At 45.2% G+C, this 22,202-nt stretch overlaps 1 protein-coding gene across 3 annotated transcripts in view; it reads right to left on the reverse strand.

Annotated features, from left to right (window-relative positions):
* Positions 1-9,116: 9,116 nt before the first annotated feature.
* LOC139259600 (stathmin-2-like) overlaps positions 9,117-22,202 on the reverse strand; it is a 66,816-nt gene continuing 53,730 nt past the window's right edge. For all 3 annotated transcript variants that reach the window (XM_070875091.1, XM_070875104.1, XM_070875097.1), the window contains 2 exons: positions 15,652-15,843; positions 9,117-9,176 (listed from right to left, as the gene is read on the reverse strand). In XM_070875091.1, the coding sequence (XP_070731192.1) occupies positions 9,117-9,176; positions 15,652-15,843 (252 nt within the window). The remainder of the gene's footprint in view (positions 9,177-15,651; positions 15,844-22,202) is intronic.

A 22,202-nucleotide genomic window follows, 5' to 3' on the forward strand; every position in this document is an offset into this window, starting at 1 on the left:
GCGCCTGGTCTTCCTTCTCAGCATGGATTTACAACATTTTTGCCAGGGTGATGTCTGCTTGCCTTGGCACTGTGCTGGACCGCATGATTCACCCCCACCAGTCCTACATGGTCCTGGGCTGGACAATCCATGACAATATCCATCTGGTCCGGGACCTGGTCCACCATTCTCAGATGGCTGGTCTGTCGGTCGCCTTCCTTTCCCTAGATCAGTAGAAGGCGTTCGACAGGGTGGATCACGAGTATCTTTTCGGAACTCTGCGCGCTTTCGGGTTCTGGACACATTTCTTCGCCCGGATCCGACTTTTGTACGCCACCGCAGAGTGTCTGATTCAAGTTAACGGGTTTTTGACGGTGCCCCTTCGCTTTGGGAGGGGGTGCGCCAGGGATGCCTCATGTCCGGCCAGTTATATGCCATATGCTTGGAGCCTTGCCTGCGCCTCTTGCGGAAGAGGTTGATGGGACTACCTCTGCAAGGGCCGGGCGTGGAGGTCGTCCTCTCGGCTTACGCCGATGATGGAATCCTCGACCATGAGGAGCACATTGACCTGTGGAGGATGCGCGAGCACCAGGAGATTTACTTGGCCGCAATCTCTGTCAGGATCAACTGGGAGAAATGTTCCAGACTCCTGGTGGGTCAGTGACAGGTGGACTCCCTGTCGGAGGAGCTCAGGCCTTTTGCATGGAGCACAACCCATCTCCTCTATCTGGGAGTCTACCTTAGCCCTGACGAAGAAGCTTGGCCAGTGAACTGGCAAGAGCTGGAGGCCAAAATCGCTGCTCGCCTAGGGCGCTGGATAGGACTGCTCTGAGTGCTGTCCTACAGGGGTCGAGTGCTAGTCATAAACCAGCTGGTGGCTGCTATGCTGTGGTACCGGCTGGTCACTTTGACCCCTCCCCCTGCGTTTGTTGCCAAGATACAGAAGAAGCTGGTGGACTTTTTCGGGAACAACAGGAAGCACTGGGTCTCTGCTGTGGCTCTGAGTCTCCCGCTTAGGGAGGGTGGTCAGGCATTGGTGTGGGTCAGCACCCAGCATGCGACTTTCTGTCTTCAGACCCTGCAGAGATACCTGTAATTCGAGCCCCCTCCTAGATGGTGTGCGCTGGCGATGTATTTCTTCCACCAGCAGTACTGCCTCAATTATGACACGCAGCTCCTGTTTGTGAACCTGGGGGGCATCAGGACCACCATGTGGGGGCTGCCTGTCTTTTACCAGGAACTCATCAGTGTCTGGAACAGAGTCGCCACCAAGCGCAGCTCTCCCCCGACTGGAGTGGCGACTGTCCTTCGGGAGCCGCTGCTCAGGAATCCGTACCTCTACGAACGCAGTTTTAGGTGGCAGGCGGACGAGAGGGCTGTGTTTGGCAAGGTGACCAGAGTCAGGAACCTGCTCGATGGTGGAGGAGCGGGCTGGATGGTGGCAGAGGAGCCGGCATGGCGCCTATCCTGGGCTGACGTCCGGCGCGCGGCCAATGCCATCGAGTCGCTAAAAACAGCTCTGGGTCCTGACTCCGTTAGGTGTGTCATGGATGCTCAAGCATGTGGGGCGATCCCATCCCAACTGACCCCCATCCGGACGGAATTCCTCATCGGCGCCAAGCCCCGAAACCTGCCTCGGGAGCCGGCGCCTCACAACTTGAGCCTCCTCCAGGAAATCCCCTCCGTACCTTTCAGTTCTGTGCAGAGGGGATTCCTCTATGGGCTGCTCTTGCACATTCTCCACGTTGCCATCCTCATCTGCCGTCCGGACACGCCATGGCACACCATCTTGCCGTCCGGGGGAGGTGGGCGTCCCCAATGGAGTGTTCTCTACGCGGGAGTCCTCCCTCTATTTATTGGGGACTTGGCCTGGAGGGTATTGCACAGAGCAGTCCCATGCAATAAGTTTTTAAGTCGTTTAATGGGCTCCCAGGCCACCTGTAATTTCTGTGGTCTAGAGAAGTCCGTGTTCCACGTTTATATCGAGTGTGTGAGGTTGCAGCCCCTCTTCTAATATTTGAAGGGGCTGCTCCTCAAATTCTGGTTGCACTTCAATCCCACACTCCTGATCTTTGAGCACCCTGTGTGGAGGGGAGCGGGTAGGTCTGAGCGCCTCCTTGTAGGACTGCTCCTGGGCATGGCCATCAGCCCGTCCAGGCAGCGGGCGGTCAAGGGGGTCGTTTAGCCTGACTGCCTGCCTCTCTTCCGCAGTTACATTCGAGCCAAGGTGTCTCTGGAGATGGAGCATGTGGTGTCCACCGGTACGCTCGCGGCCTTCCGTGAGAGTTGGGCGCCGGAGGGACTGGAGTTCATCATCACCCCCGGCAATGAAATTTTAATTTGAGCCACATAATGTCTAAAGTTTAATTTGTTTAAATTTGTCGGTGTTAGTGCCCCCTCCCCTTTAACCAGGGGGCACTTGATTTAATGTTTTATTGTTTTACAGGTCCAATTAAAATAGTTGTAGAGCTGTTGAGTTGAGAGTGGCTTAGCCAGACATGTGATGTTCACAAGGCTCAATAAAACCCCAGCCAGTTGGGTTCAGGGGATCCACAATGAGGCAGGTGGTTGTGAGCCTGGTGGTTGAACTGTAATGTGTAGTGTAATTGTTAAACCGTTGCTAATAAACCAACTAGTTCTTAATAGCAATGTGTTGCTATGAATTCTTAAGCAAAGAACCCATGAAGCAAATACATTACAAAATGGCAACGGGGATGGGAGTTTCTTCATGAAGACATTTTTGGTGGAATTTCCTTTTACGTAAAGGCAAATGCAAGTGGAGCACAGCAAGGAGATATACCGGCTGTGTGATTCCCGAATTAGAGTCTGGTAGTACCATTTTTTTGTGAGTACTGTTGAACTGTCAAAAAGCTTGTGGAAAGCCATTTAGAGTAATTGAAAATCAATTCAAGATTATTGAGAGTGATTAACAGCTAAAACGTCACTGCAATCATGTACTTGGCCAACGAGACCATTCCAAAAAATACATATTAGGCCGAAAATTGCGGCCTCGCCGGGTGTGTCCGAAATGCGCACCCACGTGCGAGACCTCACAAAAGCCGATTCTCGTAGTGCGATGCACATGCGCCAGGAAACCAGCTTTTGCGATCTGTCAAAATTTCTCTAAACAGATCCTACGCATTCCCACAGGAAGGACATCCGCGGGGCAGAGATTAGGCTATTTGCCCAGCGAATGTTCTTCAAACTCTTATGCCTGGTAAAAGCAGGTGTATAGGTTACTTTTACCAGCGTAAGAGTTTTAAAACATAGAAAAATTTAATTTAATCACTCATGTTTATATTAAAAACCCTTTCCATTAAGGTAAGTTAATTTTTAATCCTATTAAAACACATTCATAAAAAATTCAAATAAAAATATTTTTCTATAAAACATTTAATTTAAATTAATTTTAAATATGTGAGGTGTTTTTTTAAATTTATTGTGCTGTGTTTCTTTTTTTAGGGGGGTTATTCTCATTGATAGTAATCGGAGTTCGTACAAACAGAATTCCTATTTTTATCAATGAGAATACTAGATAGTGATTGGTGGCTCAGGCCCATGTGATTCCAGCATATACATCCGTACATGGAAGACATGTCCCCGTGCGCTGCGCAGTGAATGAAGGCCTCCAACCAGATTCCTACGTTCCTCCAGGACCACCAGGTATTTCCGTAGATTTTTTTCGGGTTGGAGGCATTCGTCCGAAAGAAGCCTCCGACCGCAATTTTCGGCCCATTGATTTTTGCAAGAGGATCAGTGATCATTTTCTGGTTCTAATCTATAGCTATTTGAAATGGCCGAAGGTATGGCATATGGGGTCATCTACAACTACAGAGCATACACTGCATGAATTACGGGACATTTTTGTATGCCATGGCTTGCCCGAACAAATGGTGACAGATAATGGGCCGCAATTTTGGTCCATGCAATTTGCGAATTATGACAGACACAACAGCATCAAACACATTGGTAACACCATATCATCCTGCTTCGAATGGTGCAGCTGAAAGATCGATCAGAATTGTCAAGGAGGCTTTGCGGAAACAAGTTCTACAGACTGGATCATCGGTGAGCATGAAGCACAGGTTAGCAAGTTTTCTCTTCAAATACAGAACTACACCTCATTCCACAACAGGGTGCACACCTGCTGAATTATTGATGAAGTGTAGGCTGAGGACGTGCCTCAGTTTATTGCAATCAAACTTATTTGATAAGTTACAGATGGCACAGTTGGTGCAGAAAGATCATTATCATTCCGGTACTAAAGAGCGGTGCTTTCAGAAGGGTGATCAGGTCAGAGTTCTCAGTCCATTGAAAAGGGCAAGTCCGTGCAAATGGGACATTGGTACAATTATTCAGGTATGTGGCACCAAGCGGTACTTGGTCAAAATTGGTGAATACCTCAGGAAGGTTCACGTGGATCAAATGTTGCTAGCGAGTGATGCACCATTGGTACCGCGAGTAGATAATTATGAACCTGACTTCAACGAATACAACGGTCACAATGTCCATACCCCACCAACTCAGATGCAGCTGACTGAAGGTAGTTCTGTGGGTATGGGACAATCTCGCAGAGACTCTGTATCTTCCGGGGTTGGGGGGGGGGGGGGGAGGTGGAGTTGGGGTTTAGTTGAGAAGATCAACGAGGACACGCAAACCAAATAAACAGGATAACTGGGAACATCAGAATTTTAGGAAGAAAGCCAACACCAGGATGGATGTAAGGTTTTCATGGTAACTCTAGAGGACACAGGAAGATCGAGGTCGGAATCCTGGGCTACACGCCCTGAAAACAGAAATTTCCCAAGATGGTCTCCGGAGTCAAATAAGAATATAGAAAATGTGCATAGCCAGCTAATTGCAAAGAAATGGTCAGAGCAGGAGGAAGCTAAAAGCTTACAACAAGATACTCAGGCTCAGCAGTCGAGTATGCTAACAGATTTGCAGAGCTGTTGAGTTGGGAGTGGCTTAGCCAGTCACATGCTGTTCATAAGATTCAATAAAACCCCAGCCAGTTGGGTTCAGGGGATCCATGATGAGGCAGGTAGTTGTGAGCCTGGTGGAGGAACTATAATGTGTAGTGTGATTGTTAAATCTTTGCTAATAAACCAACTAGTTCTCAAGCAAAGAACCCATGAAGCAAATACATCACAACACTGAACCTCTTTTTTGTGTGCATCAGTCCTCTCTACACCATGCATTCCCTCCTTCACCAATATTGTTACACCTCTCTTTTAACATTAAGGGGGCATATCCATGGAAGTTTTTTGGCTTCCCGTTGAAATTGCACCAAGTGCATCTTCTGATAAACCCAATGGAACCTATGCCCATTGAGAACTATGGCAGGTTTTGTTATGGGCCTTTTAAGGCCTCAAACCTTTACTAGAGTAAGGTGATGAATCCCCAATGCTCAATGACTTCATTTTGGAATGAAGTGGTTTTCTTCCAATTTCTTTTGTTTGATCCAAAAGGCCTGGGGGGTTATCTCACGGTAACAGGCCTCATCAGCTTCTGGGTGGTGTAGTGTGGCATGCACCCACTGTAGTGCCCTTGCAAGCATGATGTGCCTACCATGGTCATATGATTGACTCTGTCCCCAGGATTTGGAATATAGTATCTGACTTTGGGCTTATATAAATGGAGAGTCTGCTCATTGGCACATGTGCTAAGAATTTGGGTTGGGGGGCGGGTTCTGTTTTTAGAGTATTACGAGCAGATCACCTTTGCGTTAGCTGTGGCTCAGTGGCAGCACTCTCACTTCAGAATCAGAAGGTTGTGGGTTCAACTCCTACGCCAGAAACTTGAGCACATAATCTATGCCGACACTTCAGTGCAGTAGTGAGAGAGTGCTGTAGTCTCAGAGGTACCGTCTTTCGGATGAGATAGTAAACTGAGACCCCATCTGCCCTCTCAGGTGGAAGTAAAGGATTCCACAACTCTTTTGGGGGACAAAATAAACTGTTAAATCAAGTGCCCCCCGATCTGGGGGACACTCCAGACACTTTTCAATTGCCCTTTTAAAATTTTTTTTTTTTGCTTGTTTTTTTTCTGATTTTTTTTTTGGGCATTAAAATCATATATTTTACAAATGCCCTTATAAAAGGGGAGGGTAAAGGATTCCACAACTCTTTTTGGGGGAGACAAAGTAAACATTAGATCGAGTGCCCCCTGATCTGGGGGACACTCCAGACACTTATAACAGCCCTCTTTTTTTTTGTTGTATTTTTGTAGGTTTTTTTTGTGGGTTTTTTGGGGCATTAAAATCATACATTTTACAAAAGCCTCTATAAAAGGGGAGAGTAAAGGATTCCACAGCACTATTCAAAGAAGAGCAGGTGAAATCACCAAGTGTCCTGCTCAACCAACACTTAAAATAGTTGATCTGATCATTTATTTCATTGGTGTTTGTGGGAGCTTGCTGTGGACAAATTGACTGCCATGCTTCCTCCATTATAACAGTGACTACACTTTAAAAGCACTTAATTGGCTGTAAAGCACTTTTGGACATCTTAAAATTGTGAAAGGTGCTATATACACACAAGCTTTTTTGTGTTGTTACAGTGAGTTGCTGGTGACGTTGATTTATAACAGTAGGGATGTTATGCCATGTAATGATCGTGTATTATTAGGCCCACTAATTTGCACTGACTGACTGGGATGAAGTGGGGTTTTATTGAGTGGCAATCTGGGATTTTCACTGATATTTTCAGGATCAAATTTTGTTGATGTGTCCATTTTTCCATGAAAACTATAAATCAGTGTCCTTGCTTATTATAATTTTATGTTCCATTATATATCTATTCATTTACCTCTGATCAATTTTTAAAGCCCAGGATGCTTATCAAGGTGGTAGGCAACATATGCCTGTCTCCGCGGAGAGGTTTAGAGGCCCTTGGAGAGTCCTGGGGGTTTTGGGAGGACAGGGAGATGGGTGGTCCTGGAGCTAGGCTGAACTGAGGTGGGGTCCTGGCATTTGACAGCACTGTGGTGAGGTTGATAATAGTTTCATTTAAAAAAAGTTTGCAAAAAAATTGCATTAATTTGATTATTTATACTTTCAGAGCAAAAACAAAGTGGAGAAGTTCATAAGCAGCCTTGTCTTTCTGAAACATTTACCTGAAAAACTTCCAGAACTTTGACTTACTTTTGATTTATCCACCTCTACCTCCTTACTTCTGATTTGTGGCTGTTTTATTTTGAACCAATCACCAAATTCTGACATCAGAGTATCATACCTGAAGTTTGACAGACAAAAAGTGCATGTAGATGTACCAGTTTTATATTGTAAATGAAAATAAATAGGTTGGAAGGGTTTGAATAGGTGGAAATGTGTGATTGGATAGAAAGGAGTAAAAATAAAGTCAGACTAAAAAATACCAGAGAAAAGGAATAAAAAGGAGCCACAGCAAGTATTTTTCATGTAAAATTGCATTTTGGCAGTTACTTTACTAATTGAAAAAGAAATTCATTTTATCCCCCTCTTTTCATCCTTTCAACCCTGGAAGAGTTGACTCCTGCTGGTGTACACAAGGGCCTTCAGTCCTTTGTCACTTTACCCAAGGAGCTATTGTTTATGCATGAACCGATATTTGAATTTTGGCAGGCTATTAAATCACAGAGGGCATTACAGCCCTATTCAAAGCCGCTCTCACCTGCAGCAGTATTTATTGCATAGCAATGAAGAATGGAAACCAGGGTGGATTTTTCTCCTCCGTACCCAGGGCAACTGAAGCCTGTTGTAGTTTCAAGTGCACACATTCATTAAAAGTGGACTTGTGAAAATGGGGTACCCCTGAAGTATTCACTTCTCTATTGTTGAGACTAAATTAGAAATATTGGGAGTAATTTTGACTTTGGTCGATCGTGTAAAATGGGTGATCGTGAGTTGGCAGTCCATTTTCCTTCTCGCTTTAATATCTCCATTACCTTCAATTGAAATAGAAATTGGCAGAGATGTAAAATGGGCTGCTGACCAACTAGCACCTGTGTTACACTATCACACAGTCAAAAGGACCCCTATTGTGTGCCATACTGCACATTCCTCTTTGCCCCTCCTATTCAAAAACCACCATTCCTGTGAGTATGGTAGCTTTTCGGTGCCTTACATTCTTCACATTCTTCAGGGAATGTGCAGCAAAGGCGGGTAAATAAAGTTGAGGTACATATCAGCCATGATTGAATGGTGGAGTAGTCTCCAGGGGCTGAATGGCCTACTCATGTTCCAAATGGCCTGGTACCACATCACCTGCTAGCTGAGGGAATGCCTTGCTGATGCACTTGGAACAAAATAGATTTCTTTAAAATGATCAAAAGGCTGTCACTGTGTTATAAAGACAGAGTCAGCACTCAGAGGAGAATAAAGCAATGAACAGACTGAACATTTTACAGTTCACAGAACTCCATTCTTTATTATCACAGCTTGCTCACAATGACATACATGAAAATACCACTAATGAAGATTAGAATAAGCAGGCAGCAACCTTCTAGGTAATAACTTTAAGAGCTGGAACTAATTTGTAGGGTCTTGGGTGCTCTTAGTGATCTTACTTGGCACAATCCCCCCCCCTCCCTCAAAAAGACCAGTACAACGACCTGCTCACAGATTAACGGGATTTGAACAAAGAAAGAAACAGAGCATGTTGCTTGAGAGTGAAGGGTCAAGGCCAGTATGTGTTGTGGAATACAGAACATGGCAGTTCTGGGTTGACATATACGCAGAAGTCACTAGCACCATTGACTATCTGACCTTGATATTCCTCAGGTTCTCTCTATATACTGATGAGTACAGAACTTCCAAAGAGCAGATCTAGCAATGTTAAATCAGTGGAAGGAGACAACATAAAGAGCCTGTTGCAGGACGCATTAAGATATGAAACAGCTTGTATAATGCAATACTCAGATTAACAAAAAAGTAGGTATTTACAAAACAAGACCCAAGTTGTGTTTCCACATCAAGCTAATCATTTTGCAAATTGATTGGTTCACTTTCCTTTGTGTAATTTTTTTAAACTAAAATTTTGATTATAATTGATTTTTTTTAAACCATGTCTTATGACTCCCATACTAATGTATCACTATCCAGAATAAATGGGTGGAAGGCTTGGTTCAGGATGGTGAAATGCATCAGTCATCAGCTCTCAGCCGGAGATCTCGTCCTGAAGTTCCTTGTTCCTGCGGACCTCTGTGGCATGCCTTTCCTGTGAGGATAACGAGACATGTTTACTAATTAATGCTCATGCAGTTTCACTGCAGTGCGCTGCGTTACTAATAATGTATTAGTGAAAATGGTGCAAAGTGATCATTGGTACATGGCAGCTGACATTACCCCACCCTGTGCTGCTCTCGTCGTAAGAGGTAAATTGCATCATGGGTCTAAATTAAGTCACGAGGGAGAAAAGCAAGACAAAAAAAAGTAAATGTCAGCTAAACAGAAATGACCTGAAATGAAGAATGATTAATGATTCAAAGGAAGATTCAAAACAGTTAAATCATATTTAAGTAGTTGTTTAGCTTAATTAATTTATTGTCAGTAGAAATGCTAATATTGTGTGTTGAAATAGCTATTACATATTAAAAAAAGTAGGTGGGTCACAATATTCCATTTCAAATGCATTGAAAATTCTGATGTGAACCTGGTCCTATAGACACTCCCAATTTAAAAGTGTCGTTATTTCGCTGCAATACCCAATAGGCCTGTAAATGGCACTGTGATAGAGGTTTTCAATGTCGGGCTTTGCCACTGTCAGTAACACCATGATGCCTTATCTTAGGAAGAAACCTGGAGAAATCACTGCCTGTTCAGAAAATAAAGGGAGGTAATATTGAGTTTAGGCACTATTGTAAAACAGGCGATATTGGATGCGCGCCGTTATAGCTGTACATCTCTCCTGATTTTCATTTCTGTTTCGGGAGAGATGTATAACGGGAAGCTGATCTGATATCGTCTGTCTTTCACTGCTGCCCAAACGCAGTATTACCCCCAAGAAATCTTGCTAGTAGAAGTAGGCTTCTTTCATTTTTAAAAAAAAATCGGAGATGGGGGTGTGGCCAATTTTCAACCGCTGGTTGCCCATTTCTCACCTGCAAATGGGGGGTAGGGGACATCTCGGCTGCCCCATAGCCACCCGAGTCCCATTTTTGGGGGGGGGGGCTGTAAATGGGTGAGCGGCCCGCCCATCTCAAACAGGCGGGAGGCTGCTGAAATATGCAAATCAGGGATCTACGTAGGTTGTAGGACCCCGGTTGCGATTTTCAGGCATAAAAGAGTGGAGCTTGTGTAGTGCCTGCTCTGCCCATTTGTATGGCTGTTGAGTGGCCTAAGCAGTAATCCTTAAATGGACTTTTGCAGTCTGCTCAGATAGCAGCCCAGGAAATTTGTAATTTTTATTTATGTGTGGCCAGGAAGAGCAGGAGTGCTTCTCTTGGAGCTACAAAAAAATACCCTGGGCCATATGAGGCTCCTTCCCTGGGATAACCTCCCGCCCCCTAAACTCAACCTGTCGAGCTCCTCAGTGTGGGGGCCGGCTGAGTTCCTTCCCCCACACTGGTGAGCTGCCGCAGGGATTCCATTTCCCACCCACAGCTCGCAGGTTGGGCCTCCGGATGCTAGCAATGGCCAGGTGGTGTGGCCACTCTGCCGAATTTGCACCCGTTTCAGGCAGCAGTTGAAGATCTGCTGTTTGGCCTATCCCATTGTAATGTTTGTGTTTATTTGGCAGTGCTGGGGTGTGTGGAGTTGATAAAAGGATAAGAATGGAATTAAGTTTTGAAGCATTTCTCTTCCTTAGTGACTGTGACAAAGGTAAATTATCCCTCCTCGTTCTCCTGGACTTGTCTGCAGCCTTTGTCACAGTTGATCACTCCAACCTCCTCCAACACCTCTCCACCATCGTCCAGCTCGGTGGGTCTGCCTGGTTCAATTTCTATCTATCTAATCGGAGCCAGAAAATCATCTTCAATGGCTTCCCTTCCCACTCACGCAAGGATCTATCCTTGGCCCCCTCCTATTTCTCATCTATATGCTGCCCCTTGGTGATATCATTCAAAAACACGGAGTCAGTTTCCACATGTACACTGACGACACCCAGCTCTACCTCTCCACCACTTCTCTCGACCCCTCCATGGTCTCTAAATTGTCAGACTGCTTGTCCGACATCCAGTACTGGATGAGCAGAAATTTTCTCCAATTAAATATTGGGAAGATCGAAGCCATTGCCTTTGGTCCCTGCCACAAACTGCGTTCCTTAGCTACTGACTCCATCCCTCTCCCTAGCATCTATCTGAGGCTGAACCAGACTGCTCGCAACCTAGGTGTCATATTTGACCCTGAAATGAGCTTCCGGCCACATATCCGCAGCATAACTAAAACCACCTATTTTCCACCTCCGTAACATTGTCTGCCTCCACCCTTGCCTCAGCTCATCTGCTGCAGAAACCCTCACCCATGCCTTTGTTATCTCTAGACTTGACTACTCCAATGCCTCCCACATTCTACCCTACGTAAACTTGAGGTTATCCAAAACTCGGCAGCCTGTGTCCTAACTCGCACCAAGTCCCGCTCACCCATCACCCATGTGCTCGCTGACCTACATTGGCTCCCGATTAAGCACTGCCTCGATTTCAAAATTCTCATCCATGTTTACAAATCCCTCCATGGCCTCGCCCCTTCCTATCTCTGTAATCTCTTTCAGCCTCACAACCCCACGAGATGTCTGCGTTCCTCAAATTCTGCCCTCTTGAGCATTCCTGATTATATCTGCTCAACCGTGCCTTCAGCTGCCTAGGCCCAAGCTCTGGAACTCCCTCCCTAAACCTCTCTTTCCTCCTTTAAGATGCTCCTTAAAGCCCACCTCTTTGACCAAGCTTTTGTTCATCTGCCATAATTTCTTCTGGTGTCAAATTGTCTTCTCACACTATTGTGAAGCACCTTGGGACGTTTTACTCGGTTAAAAGCGCTATATAAATAAAAGTTGTTGTTGTTGTTTAATCTCTGTGAGTACCTAATACTTTTGTGCTATGTTCCAAAGTGCGGAAGGGAAAGGGTGCACCGACACACGAGTCCAGGTGCCATTTACTGTGCATCCTTTCTACCTCCATCTTGTTGTGTCTCCGGGACAGCACAGTGACAGATGTATCCATTCACTCAAATCTATCATTCCAGCTAATATTGAGGGAGGTGAATTGGCTACGTCACAGATGTACTGGAGCAACTGTGGCAAAAGAAGAACCAAAAACAATACTTTGCAGAAGAATGAGATTATAATTATAAGAAGTTTTTTTTAAAGAAAAGCCTTAAAAGGAGCTACTGCCCCACCCGACTAATGAAGACTGGCAATAGACTCTGTTTTGTATCAGTTCTCCATTCTTTCTCTGATCAGTTTTACTATTCTATCATGCTCCATCTAGTGGCTGTGCTGTGCACTGACAAATCTCAGCCAAGTAGGTTGCGCGATGGGCAGTCCGGGGACTGGTGCTTCTTGTGTCATGGATCTGTGGCTTGACGTCTGCTGTCCAACCACAAGTTGCCAGGCTGCATTTTGTTGGTCATTTTTTTTAATCAATTATATTTGTATCATATATAATTTTGGAAATAATTACATTTAATAATGAAAGCAAAGAAAAAGCCAGTGGTATTACAAGAAGCACAGCCCAATTTCTGGTGGTCCCACACAAGTTCCACCTTAAAGGAGCATTATAATGGGAATTTTTAGGTGGTCTTGCAACTTATAAGAGCAAACAGCAACAGATGGCTCCAAAACTCAGTTTCCACAGCCACCATGTTAGGAGTTAAGGAAGTTACTATTGGAACACATGCTATCTCCAGTGCAGCCCAAACTATTTTCCTTGTTCTCTCCCCTCCTCTCCTGAAAGTATCCAATGACAACATGCAGCTTCATAGGTGCTGGTGGTCTTCTAGTACCGCATATAAAAATGGCATTCTTTACGCTCTGGTTATGAAGGTGAGTGCCACTCGGTTATTCAACCACAGGTGCATCATAGCTGAGCATGATCCGATCCCCGCCCACCTCACACACACACACACACACAAACACACACACATTTACAGCAGACTTAACTGGTTAACATTCAGAAGCAAAACCTCTGGAGTTTTTCCCTTCTATGTACTCCCGTAATTGTTTAACACACACAACTAGTGATTGTATGAAATAATTACCTCACTAATTGTGATACCGCAGTTAGTTGGTTAGGAATAATGTTCCTAACCAAGGTTCACTGGGTTGATTCTGGAGATGAGGGGGTTGACTTATGAAGATAGGTTGAGTAGGTTGGGCCTATACATATTGGAGTTCAGAAGAATGAGAGGTGATTTTATTGAAACATATAAGATAACAATTGGGCTCGACAAGGTAGATACAGAGAGGATATTTCCACTCATAGGGGAAACTAAAACTAGGGGACAAAGTCTCAGAATAAGGGTAGCACATTTGAAACTGAGATGAGGAGAAATTTCTTCTCTCAGATGGTTGTAAATCTGTGGAATTCTCTGCCCCAGAGAGCTGTGGAGACTGGGTCATTGAATATATTTAAGGCGGAGATAGACAGATTTTTGAGCGATAAAGGAGTAAAGGGTTATGGGGAGTGGGCAGGGAAGTGGCGCTGAGTCCATGATTAGATCAGCCATGATTTTATTGAATGGCAGAACAGGCTCGAGGGGCCAAATGGCCGACTCCTGCTCCTATTTCTTATGTTCTTATGTTCTTATGACACACAGGGGAGGCAGTGGGAGATTAATAATAGTGCAGCTTGCCTACAGTCCAGTGAGTTTTACTGTTTGCAAACCTTCCCCTTAATGTTAAGTCCGACCATCATTACTCAAGTCACTTTTAAGTCATATGTGAAAGTCCATCTTCCTAAACATATTCCCATTGTTACCCTTTCAGATGCAGCAGGCATTGAAGCGTCTGATGAACATCCTGCAGCTCCTTGGCAACTACTCAGGCAGCATCCTCACCCACTCCATCATGGCACCATATTTATTTCAGCATCACGGTGCAAGTGAGGGGACATTTAGAAAGTTAAATAGAAAGGACAAGGCAATAGTGCAGGGTAGCGATATGGGTAATGATAACCAGAGTGTGACAGGCATGGACAGAGCGTACAAACATAAGATTGTACCAGCAAATAGGGTCAGAGTTGGGAAAAATAGCAAAATTAAAGACTCTTTATATGAATGCACGCAGCATTCGTAACAAGATAGATGAATTGATGGCACAAATAGAAAGGAGGGAAACAGAAAACAGGAAACTATAGGGCAGTTAGCTGAACATCTGTCATTGGAAAATGCTGGAATCCATTAGTAAGGAAGTAATAGCAAGACATTTAGAAAATCATAATACAATTAAGCAGAGTCAACATGGTTTTATGAAAAGGAAATTGTGTTTGACAAATTTATTAGAGTTCTTTGAAAATGTAACGAGCAGGGTGGATAAAGAGAAATCAGTAGATGTAGTTTATTTGGATTTCCAAAAGGCATTCGATAAAGTGTAACATAACAGGTTACTACTCAAGATAAGAGCTCATGGTGTTGAGGGTAATATATTAGCATGGATGGAGGATTGGTTAACGAACAGAAAACAGAGAACCAGGATAAATGGGTCATTTTCAGGTTGGCTAACAGTAACTAATAGGGTGCCACAGTGATCAATTGTTCGGGTCTCAATTATTTACAATCTATATTAATGACTTGGATGAAGAGACTAAGTGTATTGTAGCTAAATTTGCTAATGATACAAAGCTAGTTGAGAAAGCAAGAGTCTGCAAAGGGATATGGATAGGTTAAGTGAGTGGGCAAAAATTTGGAAGATGGAGTATAATGTGGTGAAATGTGAGGTTATTCACTTTGGTAGGAAGAATAGAAAATCAAAATATTATTTAAATGGAGAGAGACTACGGAATGCTGTAGTATAGAGCGATCTGGGTGCCCTTGTACATGAAAGACAAAAAGTTAGCATGCAAGAACAGCAAGTAATTAGGAAGGAAAAGTGAATGTTGCCCTTTATTGCAAGGGGGATGGTGTATAAAAGTAAACAAGTCTTGCTACAATTGTACAGGGCATTGGTGAGACCACACCCGGAATGCTGCGTACAGTTTTGGTCTCCTTATTTAAGGAGGGATAAACTTGCATTGGAGGCAGTTCAGAGAAGGTTCACTAGGTTGATTCCTGGGATGAAAGGGTTGTCTTATGAGGAAAGGTTGAGCAGGTTAGGCCTGTACTCATTGGAGTTTAGATGAATGAGAGGTGATCTTATTGAAACATATAAGATTCTGAGGGAACTTGATAGGGTAGATGCTGAGAGGATGTTTTCCCTCATGGGGGAATCTAGAACTAGGGGGCATAGTTTCAGAATAAGGGATCGCTCATTTAAGATGGTGTTGAGGAGGAATTTCTTCTCTCAGAGGATTGTGAATCTTTGGAATTCTCTACCCCAGAGAGCTGTGGAGGCCGAGTCATTGAATATAGACAAATTCTTGAACTATAGGGGAACAGGCATGAAAGCAGAATGGATTGCCCACCCGTTATACAACTCATCACAATGGATAATCAGATGTATTCTACAACAGGTGGCCGATCCATTCTGCTACATTCCCGCCCTCAATGAGTGAAAGTGTATATATAGATGGCAACAATCAAATCCTTTGCTTGATATTTACCCTCTCGCGGAGACGTTCCATAAGAGCAGCTAAATGAGCCTCACGGTTTTCCTTGTTCAGTTCCATCTTTAAGATCAGTTTTTCCTCTGCAGTCCTGCTGAAATTATTATTCTCTTCCAAGGCCTTTTGCAAGACCTCTCGCTCGTGCTCTCTCTTTTCTGCAAGCTGCTTCAGAACTTGGGCCTCCTGGGACTGCAGACAACAGAAAATATATGAAGATTTTGCAGCCCTGTTTGGCGCATTGTGTGTGTGTGTCATTGAAACAATCCTGCAAAGTGCTATAAGATATAGGATTCAGTTCTCATTTCCTTTTAAAATGATCAAACCATATTTTATATGTGTGACTCACCAAGTGATTTATTAAGTATTCTGATTATATAACTCGCTCTTGCAGTCTACAGATTAGAAAGTGAGTGTTAGTAGTTAGTGCAGGGCACTATCAGATAAGTGAAGCCACATTCATCAGCCTAAGTGCAGCAAGCAAAATAACTCTCAAGGGAACTAATGTTCTCTTAAAAAAAAGAGAAAACAAAAATGGATAAAGTAATAAATCCATGTCTAAGACGACTGATTCAACTCCATCCATAATTACAAGCTGATTAAAGAGATGTCCTTTTCATCAAAAGCTGTTTGGGAAAAATCTTTTTCATCTGTTTACGAAGGCAACATGATGAGATAATTTAAAAAATCAAAATACACCATTTCATCACTTGGAAAGCAATGGTCACAATATAATTATGTTCTTTGTGAGAATAGTAAAGTAAAAAGAAAATCTATATGGGGCTAGATTTTCCACTTTTGTGCAGATCGCCCAAAAATGGGCGTTATTTCCGGTGTGGGCGGTAAATATGGGTTTTCCGATCACTGGCTTGTTGCCCACTTTCAAACCCCCTAGTTTCCATTTTATAAAATGGGTGTTACCGCGAGCGATATGAAATGGGCGTTAGCGTTAAATCTCTCTGACCTTCTGCCGTAAAGTGTCGCCGTCCTTAGCAACGGCATGGTAATGCTCGATTCCCGCGATTCAGGAGGTCAAGGGTCATCATTACATGCGCATAAGAGGAGACAGAGAGAGAGGGAATAAAGGCGTGTGTGGTGTGGCTGCTTTGGGAGGTAGGACGGAGAGTTTTGAGCTTGATAGCGAATTGTGCCAAAAAGCTTAGCTGTTACCAGCCAGATATTTTCACAAATTTGGTGCCTATAATGGAGGGAGTGGAGGAAGTGTCACAGCATGCTGTGGAGACTGATGCTGGCGAGAGCAGTGAGGTAGGAGAGGAGCAAATTGGAGGATGCAAAAGAGCGAAGAGGTTCTCGGACGAGACTAATGCCTCCCTCATGCAGGAGGTCGAGTCACGCTAGGGTGATTTGACACAGGGAGGATGTGGGAAGCCCACCGCAGAGGCCTACCAGAGGATATGGGCCGAGATAGCAGAGGTAGTTTCGTCGGCAACCAACGAGGTGCGTGAGGGCAACCAATGCCGAAAGCGATGGAACGACCTTGTTGGATCCATAAGAGTAAGTATTACATTTATTTACCTGTACTTATGTATTTATATCATTTGATTTGTAAGAGTCATGAGTGACTATCATCAGATGTGAGGTCTTTCACTTTTACCGGGAATGTTGTACTCAAAGCCTGCGGTCACGGTGCACGTCTTTAGGTAAAGAATGATAATTATCATAATAATCATGATTACATCTGTCGATTATGTATTGTATCAGTCTCTGTGACAGTACCTAGCAATGATATTACACAATTATCTCATGCCATGTTGTCCTGTTGTTACCTTTTACATAAGAAGCTATCGAGGAGTAAATCTGAGCAGAGGCGAATGAGTGGTGGGACCACCAGTCATCAGCGACCTCATTGACATTGAGGAGCGGGTGCTGACACTAGTGGGGGAGCAACCCCCGGATGGCCACGCAGGCAGCTGCAGACCCTGAAGTGATGCCTCTTGAGTAAAGTATACACCATTGCGTGATGTAAAATCAATACATGCCACACCCACTCATATCCGAACAATAATATATATTAGGTGATTTCTAAAAGTGTCCTATAAGTAATGCTGGCCCCATGAAAATCATTGCAATGCAAAATGTGTTGATGGGCATGAAATGTGAGGCCTGTGATGATTTTGATAGTGGTGGTGCTTTTGTCGTGCATAGGCTGGACTCACCTTGTGACCCTAGCACCCCTTCTCCTCTAATAACCTCATTTGTGTTTTGCAGCTTAGCCAGCAGTGCGTCCCAAGGCAAGACCACAGAGGCCAGAAGGTGGGGGCGCGGGGCCGGACTCGGCGGACAATACTACATCTGGTGCTGAGGAGCTGCGATTCTTGCCCGTCAATCAGCTAGATCCGTTCTCCATGGCTGAGAGCGCCGACTTTGAGGAGCCTGCATCACCAGGCTGCAGAAGGCATTCCACCTCAAGGCCATCGAGTGCTCCTCTGGCCATTCCCACCTCCACTCTGGAGGTACTGGCCCAATCACCTCGCCACAGGGCACCCCGGGTGTCCTCAGGATGGCACCGACCCTGCGGAAGTTTCATGGACGCGGCAGGTCTGCTCCACGAGTGTCATATGAGAGCGGAAACATAGTACAGTTGTACACAAGGACTGTTGACATAGGTGACCAGATCATAGAGGCATTGGGGGGCACATCCTGACAGCTGGCCGGCATCTCCGGCATCATGACCGAGTGCGTACCGCGGATAGCGGAGGCGATACCCAGGAGCACTGGTGGCACAGGCCTCCCAGTGGTCCCGGAGCATAGCCCTCCAACCCTAGGCTCCGCACCCCCAGTGCCAACGACACATGAGAGGCAGGAGCAAGATCCTGCTTCTGCATCCAATAATGTTGCCACCTCGGTACCCCCCCAGCTCCCGGATCCATGCGACCACCGGCTCTGCCTTCATTCCCCCGCTATGAGGCACTGCCTGAGGAGCACCTCGGCCAGGCAGTGTGGAGCGAGGAGGGGAAGGGGTAGAGGTGGGGAGAAGAAGGGGAGGGGGGAAGGAAAGTGAGCTGCATGTCTGCAGGTGATGGCTGTGTTCTATCTCCACCTCGGTGTATGCAATTTCTTGTAAGGTATGGGGGGAGGGGGCCACCCTGTTGGTTTGAATTGTGTTCTGTGTTGCATGCCATGTTGACCATTTGATTGATGACAATGTTCTAAAAAGTGAGGTGGGGGGACGGGGTGTTTTTGCCCGTGATACTTATGATTTCAGACCAATGGTCGTGTTAAATGTTTTTTATTCAACATAACCTTATTGCGCATCGTCTCAGATAGCTGGACCTTACACACTGGTGATTCCTTAACATGAAAGGGTATAATTACACTTCACTTGAATCAAATTAAACTTTAACTGGCACCAAGGTTGTAATGTATTTAACCCTGTGTAACCTGCATGACACCTGACCACCAGAGAGCCCACCTGTTGGAGTCCCAAGGGATCCCAGCATCCCTTGGGAGCACAGTATATAAGCAGACCACCCACGAGGTACCTGCACTCTGGAGTCTTATTAAAGGAGTTAAGGTCACACTTACTCATTGCTCACAGTACTCAGTTTCATCCTTTATTATGAGTGTACCAAAGGTGATGCCCACCATTGATGTCTGAGTTGCACACACAGCAGTGTGTCAGCTTCGTCAATAATAGCAACATTCTTTCAGGCAAATCGCTCATTTATGAGCTGCTGACGTAAGACTCTTGCAGCTATGTAGCCACCACGAACCCTTTCCTGCGGTCTGGAGGGGGGTGTGAGCATGGCTGCATAGTCAGCCTGATTGTCTGGCTCGAGGTCAGCATCCAGCTCCTCGTCCTCCTCTTCCTCTCTCTCTCTCTCTCTCTTGAGGTGAACCATCAGTCCCTTCTGGCAATTCTTGACCCCTCCTGATAGCCAGGTTGTGCAGCATGGAGCACACGACCACGAATTGAGCTACATGATCGGGGTTGTATTGTAGCTCCCCTCCTGAGTGGTCCAGGCATCTAAAGCGCTGCTTAAGCACAGTTATTGTTTTCTGGACCACATTGTATGTAGCCCTGTGTCTCTCGTTGTATCACTTCTTGGCCTCGGTGTAGGTGTCATGCAGGGGGGTCATCAGCCAGGTGGCTAGGCCATATTGTTTGTCACCAAGCTTTCAGCATTGACCTTGTGTCTTACTGGTAAACATATCAGATACAGCGCTCTCACGCAGGATGTGAGCCTCATCGAAGCTGCCCGGATATTTGGCATTCACTGCCATAATTATCTGGTTGTGGTTGACAACTAGTTGGACCTTCAGGGAGTGAAATCATTTTCTGTTGCGAAAAACCTCTGGGTCCTGAGAAGGTGCCCGCATGGCAATGTGCGTACAGTGTATTGCTCCCTGCACCTTGGGGAACTTAGCAATTCGGTAGAATGCTCCAGCCCTGTCAGTCTGAGCCTCCGTGGTCATAGGGAAGCTGATAAAGTCCATCCTACATGCGTACAGGGCCTCCGTGACCTGTCTAATGCAGCAATGTGTGGCATGCTGAGACACAGGGGAAATGTCGACCGCGGAGGCCTGAAAGGAACCAGATGCATAGAACGACAGTGCCACGGTGACCTTGACCTCGATGGGACAGTGATGTCCTGAAAGTGCTGACAGGCTGCTGATTTGCCCTGATGATCTGGCATATCTCACTGATAACCACTTTGTGGAAGCGCAATCTCTGAAGGCATTTGTTCTCGGATAAATTGAGGTAAGACCACTTCTCCCTGTAAGTGCGGGGGGTGTATGGTCTGGCATGTCTTAGATTGAGCACATAATGCTGTGGATTAGACGTTGTGCCATTTGCACTCTGCAGCATCTGCGTTGTAATTGATGCAGGCTGAGAAATGGCTGGCCCCATTCCAAAAAAGTAGAATGCCGATTGTTCACAAGCAATAAATTTACCCATTAAGATACCTTCAGTAAAACCCAATCGTCCAAAGTATGAAAAGATGTCTGTTCAGATGGTCACATCACCTGAGAACTCCAGAGTAAATCCAAACTCCCCCGAAGTTGAAGCAGCCTTTTCAATGAAGCGATTTACAAAGTGGCATCCACACCGGTGTGATTAGTTCAGAACAGTTCAACTTTTTCAGAGCGTTTTTTTCGGCGAACGATACTGTGGGCGAGATGTGTGTGAGGTGCTGAAAGTGACGCTGGGTGATATACTGGGCATTAGTTTTGGCAAATTCGATCTTTATGACAAAAAAAAGTGGGCAGTCGGTATTATTGAATCTTGGCGTTAATTACATGCCAAAAGTAACGCTGGGCGATATTATGGGCGTTGAGTTCGCCCATTCTGATGATTCTGCCCAAAAAAAAGTGGGCGGGCGGTATTATTTTTTCTCGCTGTTAAGTACATGCCAAAAGTAATGCTTGGAAATAAATGTCTGAGAAATGGGCATCAGTTTCCAGTTTGTGGCTAAATGGGCGCTATCTGGGCGTTACACCTCAGTTCAGCGTTAAAATGGATGTTAAGTGGGCGTTATGCATGCAAAAATAATGGAGAATCTAGCCAAAAGACTTGATCATCAAAAAGCGAATTATATGGAGATTAAGAGCTTGGATTTTCATGGAGAAGGCGCGTTGGTGGTGGGGAGGGCTCTGATGTGGGTGGGAAACCTGGCAGAACGGGTTTCCCCCAGGCCCTGCCGACTTTAATGGCAGGGTCTGATTTGCATCTGATGCCTGTTTCCCGCCCGTAGCCAGCCAGATGGAGAGGCTGGCTGGCTGGCCAAGGGCGGGTAGGACTTTGATACGAGGCTGCACAGAGGAGGGAGGGAAGGATCAGGTGGGGGCTGGTGCTGGCTGTAGAGGGAGCGGGCGAGGGGAAGATCAGAGACGATGAGAGACTGGGGCGGGGGAGGGGAGGAAAATTGAGGCCGGCCACTGGCAAAATCATTGGCGGGGGCGAGGAAGATCATATAGGGATACTGTATCTTTAACAATGTGTTACAGTGAGGGGCACTGTATCCTTAACAATGTGTTACAATGAGGGGCACTGAATCCTTAACAATGTGTTACAGTGAGGGGCACTGTATCCTTAACAATGTGTTACAATGAGGGGCACTGTACCCGTATAAACATTGGCCTGGAAATCTCGGCCTCCCCGGTCCGTACGGAGTTTCTACGGACCTGGGAAGGCATCGGAAAAGCCGGTTTTCAGCGCACAATGCGCATGCGCTGAAAACCATCTTTTCCGATCTGTCAAGTTTCTGGCTTGACAGATCTCGTGCATATCGGGAGCGAGGACATTTGCAAGGGCAAGATTGAGGGATTTATGCATATCTTGCCCAGCAAATGTCCCCAAAACTCTTGCGCCTGATAAAAGCAGGCACATAGCCTACTTTTACAGGTGTAAGAGTTTTAAAACACACAAAAACATTGTCAAATAAAATTTAAGAAACACATGTTATTGTTAAAAACCCTCCCCACTACGGTAAGTTTATTTTAAACCATAATTAAAAAACGTTTTTGAAATTCGGAAAAATATATATTTTTTAAATACATAAATAACTTTAATTTAAATTACTAAAAAT

This window comes from Pristiophorus japonicus, chromosome 1 (assembly GCF_044704955.1).
Source record: "Pristiophorus japonicus isolate sPriJap1 chromosome 1, sPriJap1.hap1, whole genome shotgun sequence".
Classification (NCBI taxonomy): Eukaryota; Metazoa; Chordata; class Chondrichthyes; family Pristiophoridae; genus Pristiophorus; species Pristiophorus japonicus.